Here is a 12,376-nt window from a genome sequence, read left to right on the forward strand (position 1 = left end):
AGACGGTAGGCTTCGTCCGGGACCCTCACCCTGCCCCGAGTCGTTTCCTCATCCTCCAACCCCCTTCAGCACCCCTCAATGCAGATCAGTTCCGAGTCCTCCCAGACCACCCCTCATCTCGGGTCGTTTCCACGCCCCCCAGTGTCACCCCCCCCCCCCCCCCCAGGTTAGTTCCGCGTCCCCACAGGGTGTCGTAGCCTTTCCCCGGATCAGTTCTGCGTCCCCACATGTCACCCCCCCCCTCCCGGTCTGTTCTGAGTGCCCCCAGGGTTACCCCCCTCTTCCGGAGTGAATTCCGCGTTACCCCAGTGTTACCACCCCTCTGTTCAGTTCCTTGTCCCCCAGGCTCCCACCCTGGCCTTCCGTCTGGCCTGTGCCTTCTCCGACTGTCCAACTGCTGTGGGGCGGAGGTTGCGCTGGGAAGTTGCCGGCCGGGATGGAGGTTCCGGGCAGATCTGGAGGATGAGTGAAGTGCCCAGGATGCTCAGCACCGAGGGAATTCGGTCTCTGAGACGCTGTTCTAAAATTGCTGTTCTAACGCTGTTACTGCTCTTGATAACAATGCAGCATTGCCCATAGATTGTTTTGAAGAATTGAGTTTCCCTTTTCCTAATTCCCCTGTTCTTACTCCTCCCTTTCTTAAGTGAGGCTGAGAATTTCAGAAAGTGCTATAAAGACTCCCAGGGAGATGATTCCAGAAAGAGAAGCTTGTGGATTTCTGTAAAGGCCCTGATCTGTCTGACATCCTGCAGTCTGATACAAGTGACAAGAATGTGGTGGGCTGGGGGAGGGGTTAAGAGCGTGGGAGTTGAGTCAAGCAGAACAGGGAAGAATCCGAGTTCTGCCACTGCCTGGCCCAGGCTCCATTTTTGTATCTTCAAAGAGAACTAGTAACAGAACCCCCTTTGTGGAATTGCTAGAAAGATCAGGTGAACAGAAGCTGGACAAATTATACCTGGTGAGTGGGGTTAAGAGCCCTGACCCAGTTCAAGAGCTCCTATGGGATGGTGCAGGCCTTGGGTGGTGCCTTGCTGTGCCATTCCAGTGCTGGGTGTGCTGGGTCAGCTGTAGGGTAAGTTGCAGTCACCCAGGTGGCCCCTGTGTTCCACCTTTGCATATTATTACCTATTAGCACAGTCAGGAAACTTAAGAACTGAGACCACAGGCTTTGCTCGAGATCTTTAGATGAATTAGTGATGGACAAGGCTTAACCTGAAGCCATTCTTTTCTGTGCAGTCTGATGGATCCCATTGTGTTTCAAGGTCAGGTAAAGCATGGAATGTTCCAGTATGAGTCCCTTCTGTTGTTTGGCTATTGTGGTTATGAGAAAATGTTCCTACCAAGTGAGAGCACTGAGTAAGAAAGGACTGTGCCCTTTGGGTATGGAAAAGCCTTCGTGCTTTGCCTGGGCCATGAGGACCAGGAGGAGGAGAGAGTCCTGGAAGACGGCCTTTCAGATTTCTGTTGTTTAAATCTGTGTTGTGCCCAAGGAGAGGATGTGTGTGCGAGTGGGATAGAGAGATGGCAGACGACTGAACACAAGGATTTACTTGCCTGCAGGTGGGCTTCCCAGACTCACCTTCTTCATTCCAAGGTAGAGAGCTGCCTTCACCACTTTTTTTTTTTCCCCCCCAGATCAGGACACAATCACTCTCCTGGAAGGGGCATTATTTACTTTCAAATTGAAAGGTCCCTATAAAGTGACTAGCCTGTACTCAACACTCTCCAGCTTTAGAACACTGCGTGCCTGCAGGCAGCCAGTGCTGGAGCCTGGCATCTTCACTGAAGGAACATGAGATGAGAGACAGACAGCCTTCCAAGCTGGTGTATCAGGAGCTTTGAGGAGCATGGGACTTGTAAAATGGAGCTTTGAGATGGAAGAGCTAAGTGTAGGTTGTGGCCTGGGAGTGTGCTCAGAGCTGAGCAGTAAGAAAGGACAGTGGGAGACCCTGATAGTAGACCAGTTCCTGGCAGGTTACTGTCAGCTTCCCCGTGGCCCCTTTAGGCATCCTGTGCCTGTCACCTTCAACCCTGATGCTCAGCACCCTTGGTTCCAGCAATGCAGTTTAATTCTTTCCCAGACACTGGCCCATGGTCCTGGGGCTGACCCTCTTAGGTGCTCCAAGGCTGTGGCCAGCTTGGCACTGTGCCCCAGTGGGTGCCTGGAGGTCTAGGCACTGACCTCGCGAAAGGTATTGGGCAAGGTCATTTCCCTTGTGGCAAAGCGAGGGTGCTGTCACTTGTTCTGGTGGCCATGTCACACTTCTGCTCACTCTGAGCTGTGCTTAGTGAAGCCTAGGGCTGCCCTCTTGTGTGCTGCTAGGATTTCTGTCTGTGTGGTTCAATGGCTTTCACATCTGCAGCTTATCCTTCTTTACCTTTGTCTTGTTGGCTTGGCTCAGTGTCCTGTCCTATGAAGGTCACTGTAAGTCAGGTTTGTAATTCGATACCTTATGTGTACTCCAGTGGTGGGAGTCTGCAGGGGAAAGCTAGGCAGAGAGTCATCAATAGGCCTTCAGTGCCCTCCAGCTGCCCTACCTGTGGGGTGCAGGGCAAACTCTAAGCTGTTGTGACAGAGAAAATATGAAAGACCTGCCAACAAAGATCACTTGTCAAAAACATGAAGGAAACTGCTCATGTCTCATCTTTCAGGTTTTATACCCTGGCTAAGATTCTGTGGGGTTGGTGTTATTGGTGCCCTGTGGTGTTTGTCTGGGTCCTGAAAATGTGAGGTTCCAGTAGTTGGGGGCCACCTGATTGTTTCCTTCTTGTCTTGCATTTTAGGATTTCTGGTTTGTACATCATGTATATGTATGTATATGTTGGAAGCAAGTAAGAGTTGTTCTGTTCTGGGTTTGTTTTTTGTTTGTTTGTTTATTTGTTTTAATATTGACTTTTACCGAGTCCTGGGCCCCTCCCTTCTTTAAGTTTCTCCTCAATCTAGTTGAATGAGTCTTTTTGTTGCTTCCAATATTATTTTAAACAAGTAACTAATTCTGTATTTGCAATTTTTAATATTATTCATACAGGTTTATACAGCTGATGTTTCTTTCTTGGTAAGATTTCATCGGAGAACTCTGCGTGTAGTTCCCATCTCTTTATTCCCAGGATCACCTGCAGTTGAATAGCTAGGATTTGTTATTTCCCAACTGAGTTTCCTTTAGTGGTTTCCAGTCTTGGCAAGTGCTGAGCTCTGCCTTCCTAGTATGCAAGGGTCTGCCTGCTAGGCCTGGTCTCCAAAGGTGCCATTGGCTCCCCTTCCTCCTCCTTGGTTCGAACTCAGGACAGCAGTGGCCCCCTTTATCAGTAAGGTAAGGAAGGTTTCTGTGTCTGCAGCAGAAGGATGAGACTGCAACTCCAGATCCCCCACTGCCACGTGGTGTGTATTTGTGTACCTGCTCCATGGCCCACATGTGGCCTGGGAGGGTCTGGGGCCTTGATAGCTCCTCAAAGACTCACAGTACATTTCATGCACTTTGGCTTATCTTTATAAATCATCTGCTTCTCCTCTGGCTGTCACATTGTTCCTCCCTTCAGGGACCACCCAAGCTTCTCTTCTGCTTCAGCCCAAGTATCCTTCCACGTGTCACCTGGACTTACACCTCCACTGTCCCATCCCCACCTCGTGGGCTCTGCCTGCATCTGCTTCAGCTGTACAGCAGATGTAGGTGCAGATGGTGTTACCAAAGCTTTGAGAAGGAAAGGGCCCTCCCTTCTGGCTTGCATGGGGAAATCTGCGAGACATCTTGTCTAACTCATTTGTTTTGTCTGAGGCTATCCACCCACCACCAAGTTCCACCCCTTGTGCCATTCCTTGTGCCACCCCTTGTTTCCCAATCCCACTGTGAGCCCTGGGGTGTGTTTCTGGTTGTGTCACCAAATGCAAGTGACTTGCCCAGGTGTTATTTCACAGGTGTTCTGATAGACAAGCTAGGCTGGGACCAGTGGGTTGACTGTAGAAGGCAGCCTTAATGAGAGGCATCCTGAGCCATTTCAGATGTCCAGGCAGCACCTAAAGTTTGCCATTCCGTCTGCTGTTGTGTTTGTCTCTCTCTCCCTTTCCTTTGAAAGTTGCCTAATCTTTGATTCCTTGGGGTCTTCTCAGGGCCCTGTTCTGGGTCATTTCATCACCCTAATGGAAGGTTAGGCCTGTTCTGCAGCAGTGAGGCTGTGAGACTACCAGTGTAGGGGTGCCTGCAGGTCATGGGCAGCCTTCCCATTGGTCTTTGCCAGAAGGCCCTGAAGCCTTTAATTCCACCCACAGGTTCCCTCTCTCTGGCTTCAGGTGGGCAGGTGTCCATTTTAATTTATTGGCTTTTGTGGTCTTTTATTTTTATTTAATACCAGCTATGGTGTCCTGCATCTGTTCCAGAAAATATAGACGATTAGAAGAAAGTTAAAAACACCCAGTATTTCCATACTAAGAAAATAATTTTTGTTAACACTCTGGTATACTTCCTTTCATCATATGATTTCATTGGGTACTTAAGAATCCTATGTGTCTATTATTGTTTTCTGCTTTTTCACTCCACCTTACAACTTAAATATGTAGAAAATCCTTCACGCACGTCTCCAGGGCTGTAGAGCACTCAGGTGGCCAGAGTCCCTGATCATGTGCTGTCAGACATTCTCAAGATTGTGCTTTTAGAGCTATTTCAAGCCATTTGCCAAACATCTTGGTGTTTTGATGACTTGCTGGGTTCTCAGAGTGGATCAGAGGAACCTCTCTTGGGCCCACCCCAAACCCTGCCACACCTGGGACCCTTGCAGTGCTGAATGCTTTTTACTGCTTTTGTAAGTAACAAGTTGTACCCTTAACTCTACATGTTTTGAGGCTGTTTAATGTGCGTGTGTTTATATGTTTCATTCCTGCATTCAGTGTCTTTTTCAGCTTGTTAAATAACTGATTCTCATCTAGTGTTCTGAGGTGTAAACGAGAGCGCCATGCTTCCCTGTCCTGCTGTGGAAAAGAGCAGCCCAGCCCAGGCTGTTCAGAAACCCTCATTAAGCTCCTGCCTTCTTAATCTCACCCCTTTCTCTTCACTTTCTTAGCATTTTGCCCTAGACATTAAGAAGGAGGTACATTTTAAACATCTGCTTTCAGATAATCTTGTTAAGAAGAAAGTAGTTTCCTTTACAACTGGTTAAGATCTGGTGAGATGAGATAACACTGACACTTACTGGGCAGTGCCAGCTCCTTCCTGGGCATCTCCCTTTGGGTTTCCAAGGCAGTCCTGTCCTTTTGCTATGGGTGACCCTTGGACTAATGGTTTCTTTCTGCCAATGAGGGCTGGTAAGGTTGATTTCTCACCTTTCTCTGCCATCCGTCTGAATGGGTGTTGCTGGGTCCATGGCTGGCATGTCCCGGGGCCAAGAGCCCAGCCCAGTCAGGCCCTCACCAGGAACAGGTGGTGCTCACCTTCCAGAATAGACATACCAACTGAGTGCTTGTGTTTGTGGTGTTTAGCTCTCAGGCTGACACTCAGCTCCCTCAGGAGGACAGTGGTTTCCGGTGAAAGTTTTTGAATGATAAATGGGTCAGAAGAGAACGCAGTTTTCCTGAAGCAGATTCATTATGGCACTCAGAATTTCTTGGTGGATCTTGAACAGAATGGTGGAGTCCAAGTGAGGAGTTAGTGCACTTTTGGGGACTAAGTTACTGGAGAGTTGCCTTGAATTAGTGTTTCTGCATATTACCTTCTGTTTTTCCTTGAATTCTGATGGAATTGTGATTCCATGGAAATGATCCTTGGCTGATTGATGCCCACGATTGAGTGTTGATGTGTGCCTGGATGTGGGAGGAGATAGTGACCCCAGTATGCTGTTGACCTTGGCTTCCCCCAAGTCTGGGGTTGGGGCCCAACCAGGTGGTGGGTGTCCCAGGTTTTGAGGGGTGATGTGTTTTCTCTGAGTTGGGCAGGAGGTACTAGAAGGGGCTGTCGAATAGGCAGAAGGTTCTGGTGTCCATGGAACATTCCTTGCTCTCAAGCACATTTTAGTTTAGAAAGCTGTACTTTCTGAGCCTCTTCAATCGCCTCCCCAGATTGCAGGGCTCCCTTGTCTTCCTCCTCCTGTTCCCCATGACTTCTCTCTGGGCCCAGCCCAGCTCCCTGACTTCAGCTCTCTGCTGTGTGTGTGCAGGACTGGTTTCCAAAGTCATCCAAATGGAGTGAGTCTGCCTGGTTACTGAGACTCCACAGCATCTCCAGGTTATTTCCTTGGAGAATGGCAGCCTCAAATGGTGTACTTCTTTAAAAAGTTATTTTTTCATTCTTGTATATTATATGAACATTATAAATATTGGGAAACCCAAATAATAAATAAGCAGAGCTTAAAAAGAAATTGTTGCCTTGGCTGGTGTGGCTCAGTTAGTTGGAGCATCATCCTGTGCACTGAAAGGTTGTGAGTTCAATTCTCAGTCAGGGCACCTGATTGGGTTGTAAGTTTGGTCGTGATTGGGGCATGTATGAAGGCAACCAATCAATGTTTCTCTCTCTCTCTTTCTCTCCCTTCCTCTTTCTCTAGTGTGTGTTTGTGTGTATGCGCATGCATGTGGGTATCTTTAAAAGTCCCCAAAAGATAAACAATAAAGAGGTCAGTGCTTTAAAAAAATTGTTATCCCGGTTGTTGCCACCTGGAGATGCTGTTAACTGTGCTGAAGTCCTTTCAAGTGTTTTATACAAATGGAGTGTACACATACTATATTTAAACACTTTTATTTTACATACTTTTAAGAATGCAGTGTAGTAAAGCTATAGAAAAGAGCTGAGATTATAAGTGCATCTATAGTTTGATTATTACAAAATCACATGGGTGCATAATCCAGTCCCTTCTATAACCTTTCTCAGGGACCTTCCCACCTGCCTGAGGGGTGATCATCAAGTTTGTTTTACCTATTTTTTAACATCACAGAAACAGAATTGTACCTATATATTATTCTAATATCCAGCCATGTAATATGGAAAATGGAGACATTTATTGAAGAAGATACAAGATTCAAGAAACATTGTACATAGGACAGTGCTGCCTCAGTCCCCTTCAAAGTAGGGGCCCTGGAACCTGACATAGTTCTTCTCCTAGTCACCATCAGCTGCCCTGTCATATTTTCCTGAATCTTTATCGATGGTCTGAAATCTCTTCCCTTTCAAAGGTGATGTTAGTTTTGGGAAAAGCCCGAGGTTGCAGGGTACCAAATCTGGGCTGTAGGGGTGCTGAATCACCTGGGTGATTTGTTGTTTTGCCAAAAAAACTCTCCATGAGACATGATGTGCAAGTGGGCACATTGTTATGATGAAGCTGCCAATCACCAGTTGCCCAAAGCTGAGGCCTTCCGAATCATTGGAATATTTTCTGTGGAGGAATGCTCAAGCTTAATGCAAAATTTAACACAGATTCGTAGCTCTACTCACTCAGCCATTTTGAATGCAACGGTCACACAGTACAGATGCTCACTCAATGGCATCTACCGCCCCCATTGACTAGTACAGTGAAGTCATCATTGTTCACACATTTGCATCCCAGTCCACTATCTTTGGCTGCCAGGTTACATCGATGTCACACAAACCATTCTCGTTATATTAACAAAGGCTGGAATTTTTCCAGACAGACCTCATCTCATATACACACACATACACACATGTAATGGTGTATGCAGATTTATACACACACATGTATGCACACACACACATACATGCACATGTGTAATTATGTATTTATAAAAATGGGCTTATTCTATAAGCCCTATTCTGTGACCTTTTTCATCTGTATCTGTAAATACAGAGCTTCCTGTTTTCTTGTCAGTGATAGCATAGTATTCCATGGTCTGGGATGTGTCCCCCTGTATTTTAACCATCTCACTATTGATGGACATTTAGGTTGTTTACATTTTACTTAGAATTATAAACAGTACTTTTATATGAGTAGCTAAAATCTTTTACACATCCTTAATTATTTCCTTAAGATAAATTCCAGGGAGTGCATTGGCTAGGTCAGAGGGCACAGTGTGTCCTCTGGTGTGTGACACAGTGCTGGGCCCCTCCCTGTGGGCACTGGGTATTCCAGGCCAATGGGCTGTCTATGGAGTTTGCAACCTCCAAGCTGCCCCAGCCCCTTCTCCACAGCCATCCACCTTTTTCCCTGGGCTTTGGGCTGGTACTAATCAGACTGTGTTTTATCTTCCAATAGCGTTGTGTCGTACTGCGTTTTCTGAAGTTTCCTCCCAATAGGAAGAAGGTAAGGTCCGTGCAGTTTGACACCCAGTCATTGAAACAATTACTTAAGAAAACTTTGATTTTATTTCTGATGTAGAAGCATTAATGCTGACTGTAGAAATTTAAATATGACACAAGCATTCAGTGCAGAAAGTGATATGTCCCTGATTCCTACAGGACCCAGTGCTTTGGTTTGCTGGGGTCACTATGGGTTTCTATGGTGAGTCCCTGGGTGCTGAGCTAGGAGTCACCCTGTTCAGTTCCAAGAGCCCTCCTGGTTAGTCAGGACCCCCAGGACCAGGTCTCAGTTTTCCTGTGGTCATTTCCTTACACCCTGCTGCCTGTTGGAATTGTATGTATGAAAATAAAGCCTGTGATGCTGCCCGGTAGACAGCATTACAGGTCACAACAGGTAGTTCAGATGGAGCATGGGTTTCTATTTGCTGAGTCATCCAAGCAAAGTACCAGACAACCTCACAAAGCTGTTGCTGTTCAGTAGCACACTGGCCAAGCACTGAGTTGCAGCGTCTGCCTCCCCGGAGTGGGATGTCACTGTAGTGTTTATCTAAATCTCAGTGGTCGCAGGGGTCAATAAAGAGAGCCTTCTGGAGCCCTTCCTTTTTTGTGGTCCTGGGGGTGAGGGAGGGAAGCACAGAAGCTGGTGCGAGCTGTCCTCCAAAGCATAGGCTCTTATCTTAAAAGGGGAGCAAAGGCAGGAGCAGGGTTGGGAGGGTCACAATCCTCATAGCAGGGACGGGGCAGGGGTGGTTGGGTGGTGAGTGAAAATTGGGCAGAAGATTAAGGTATAGGAAAGGTACATCAGTGCTTCATTTGAGTTAAGGAGAGATAGCCAGAAAGGGAGGGGAGGTGACTGCTTATGGGCACTGGTGGTAGCCAATGGTGGAAGTGAAGGGCACACTCACTTAGCTGCATAGAAAGAGAAGAGAGGTCTGTGGGAGAAAGTAAGGAGGGTGCTGCCATGAGATCTGGGGATGGTTTGGTCAGTGCAGAGAAGGATGGCAAAAGATGGGAGGGAACAAGTGGAGGGCCGCCCCTTCTCAGCTGCTAAAGAGAACTGTGCAGGGTGTTGTGTTTCTGTGGAATCCAAGTGGAAACTAGAACCATCTGGGAGGCTGTCTCTAGCTCCCTCCTGCCCCACGCAGCATCTGCAGAGCCTAGACTCAGCAAAGGGCCAGTGATTTATTGAGGCATTGTTTTCCAAGGCAACAATTTGCCTTTCTTTATTATATAAATGACATGGTGTGATACCAGCTGCATTATCAGTGGGAAATCATGTGGTAATTCTATCTTCAAGAAGAGCTTTTTGTTAGAAGCTCAGTGGCCACATCTGTATGGAGCCACTGGGTGTGTTCTGGGCTTTTCTGTCGGGCTTCATTCTCATGCAGTCTCACTGCACCTGCCACAGGATGCAAGCTCAGTACAGGGCCTTTGTAGAGTTCAAGCCACGTGTCAAGCACCTCCTGACTTGTGTGTGATGAGAAGGGCCCTCTTGTCCCTTGGAGAGACCTGTGATAGACCCTTTGGACTTGTTGTCTCAGGTCAGAGGGAGGGACACAGGGCTGATTTTCTGTGTCACTCAAATCTTCACAGCTTGTTGGGTCCTTAAGAACATCAGACTTGGGATACAACATTTTATTCTCTATTTTAGAGGCTGAAGAATAAAATCTAAATACCCAGTGATTTTTGGACAGGGAGATTTTCAAATTCCAGTTCCTTGGAAGGTGTACACGGGCTGCTGGTGTATCCACAGGGGTTCCTGGTGGGGTAGGAGGTGGGCACAGGTGTGGGCCACATGGGCCTGGGTAGAAGGTGGAGGTGGGTCTAGGGGACCGAGGGCACAGAAGCTCTAGTGAGTCCAGCAGTCTCTGTGGTGAGGCTTATCTTCCTCCAAGTCCAGGGCCACCATCTTCTGTTTGTGGTCGCAGACGTGGCAGCCCTGTGTGTAAGGGGCTCTTGATGGTGTCAGAGGCCACTCATTCCATACTTCCTTGGAGGTCATGATCACAAAGGTGTGCCTATGCTTCTTTTTTACAGACCTCGGAAGAAATATTTCAGCACCTACAAAACATAGTAGACTTTGGCAAAAATGTCATGAAGGAGTTTTTGGGGGAGAGCTATGTTCATTGTGGGGTAAGTGATTTTTATTTATGTAGCCTAAAATCATGAGAAAGATCTGTATCAATAATACCAACTTCTCAGTTATAGTTCGTAACTTTGTGCTTAATGAAAACTACTCATATTAATTACAGAGTTTCCAAGTGTTTGGTGTTTCTCATTTGCTGCATTGATAGGTAGCAGAGCAGATAGTATTTTCCCATTTTCTAGCAGAAAAGCCTGAGGTTCAGAGAGACCTTGTGAAACCCCTGCTTGCCAGGATACCCAGTCTTCTCCACTCTGCATTCATGTAGACATCCAGCTTAGTGAGGGCTCTGGAGTGAGGTCCAGACAGCATCCCTTGTCCCAGTGCATGTGGGTGGTCTCCACTGAAGGCTCTCTCTGGTCTTGGTACCTGAGAAGAGTGCCTATCACAGGCAAGGTCTGCAGCTTGGACAGTGAGGGAGAGGCAGTTCAGGGAGTCATAGTGGCTGTTGTCTACAGCTGGGATGGCTGCTAGGCTTCTGCTGGGCTTGCTTCTTGTCTTAGATTTAGAGCCTTGCTAAGACCAGTAGGTTTGCCACTTTGAACACAGAGCACACTGCTTCTATTTTGCAAATACTGTACCTTGTATCCATTCTGAAAAAAAATGATACTAAGGAGATCAAGGGAAAGTTTTTTTTTTGAAGCTTAAGGATTGCTTAGTAAAGTAGAATTTAAATGGCTCTGACAGCAAAACATCCTCCAAGAAGGGCCCTTTGACAAGCTTAGGATGTACTGTGGGTGGTGCTGCTGGGCACCCTCAAGGCTGCAGACTCAGTTGAAGGCAGCAGACCCCTTTCCAGGTAAGCCCAGCCATGCAGCAGGCAGACTAGGCTCACCACAGGGCTCTGAGTATCCTTGAGACAGCTCTGGCTCCCCTAGCACTCGATCTGAGAAATGACCCAGACCAGAGTTGTGCCTGTCATTTCCACAGCATCCTGGTGGCTTTACGGCCAGCCCTAGGCAGTGTGGAAGGGACTACACAGTCACTAGAGTCATTCGGCCATCCTTAGTGCTGGCACTACACTCGGTGAGGTCTTCAGCTGTTCAGTGGAATTGTGAGAGCCTCATGTCTCTGAGCCACCTGCTCTGTGTGTTGCCTCCTTCTTGGCCTGGATGGTATCTGAATGAATGTGGGTATGCTGATACAGATTCCTCCTTGACGAAATGTTCCCGCTTGGCTCATCTGGCCAAGTGGGAACAGTTCTCTCTATCATAGCGTTGGGGGTTCTAGACCTTTCCCCTGAAAGGGTCACAGTGAGGAAGAGTGGTGGGAGCTTGGGTCAGCCAAGGATGGCCTGGCAAGTGGGAGCAGCATCAAGATGTTTCGCTAGGGCGCAGGGCATACATGTCTGGGTTCCAGATTTGGTTCTGTTTGTCCACAGTGGATGGGGCTCTGGGCATGTGAGGTGAACCACAAGGTCACATTCTGGGAGTATTCATCCCATTGACATGCCTTCTCGACATGAAGACAACACCAAAGTGAATACAGCCTGCTTTTCCTCCAGGCTGCCACTGAGGCCCTGGCATGGTTGGAATGTGGCATACAGAGCACATCTCTGATTTGCACAAGACTACGCACAGGCAGAACTAGCATGTATAAATGCCACTGTTTTCTCTGACCACAGACATGAAGCAGGGCAGATTCGACCCCTGGTGAGCATTTCCCTCCTCTGTATCCTGGGACAAGATAACAGACCAGCCCAGTGGTGAGAGCAGGAGGGCCAGACAGAGTGACAGACACACCTCTCGTGCCCATGCTGCCTCTGGGCCTGCCTAGCTAGTTTGGGGACTACTCTGGTCCAATCTCCATGTGAGCTGGAGGTTAGGAAATGGGGAAGGGGCTCTTTTTTCATGCCCACAGGTGTTTGCATCTTAAATACTGGGGGTAGTTGAGATACTGATGGAATTTTAGAAGTTCACCTCACTTTTATGGACCCAGTCCTCCCAAGGTTGAATGCCCCTGGGTGGCCTTGACTTCCCATTTTATTTTTTTAAAATATTTTATT

General features: G+C 47.6%; 1 protein-coding gene across 8 annotated transcripts in view; it reads left to right on the plus strand.

Annotated features, from left to right (window-relative positions):
- The window catches only part of LOC112323110 (inositol-pentakisphosphate 2-kinase), a 122,164-nt gene that overhangs the window by 67,387 nt on the left and 42,401 nt on the right, over positions 1-12,376 (plus strand). For all 8 annotated transcript variants that reach the window (XM_053920605.2, XM_053920604.2, XM_024580761.4 and 5 more), the window contains 2 exons: positions 8,185-8,232; positions 10,266-10,361. In XM_053920605.2, coding sequence (XP_053776580.1) covers positions 8,185-8,232; positions 10,266-10,361 — 144 coding nt within the window. The remainder of the gene's footprint in view (positions 1-8,184; positions 8,233-10,265; positions 10,362-12,376) is intronic.

Source organism: Desmodus rotundus, chromosome 3, assembly GCF_022682495.2.
Source record: "Desmodus rotundus isolate HL8 chromosome 3, HLdesRot8A.1, whole genome shotgun sequence".
Classification (NCBI taxonomy): Eukaryota; Metazoa; Chordata; class Mammalia; order Chiroptera; family Phyllostomidae; genus Desmodus; species Desmodus rotundus.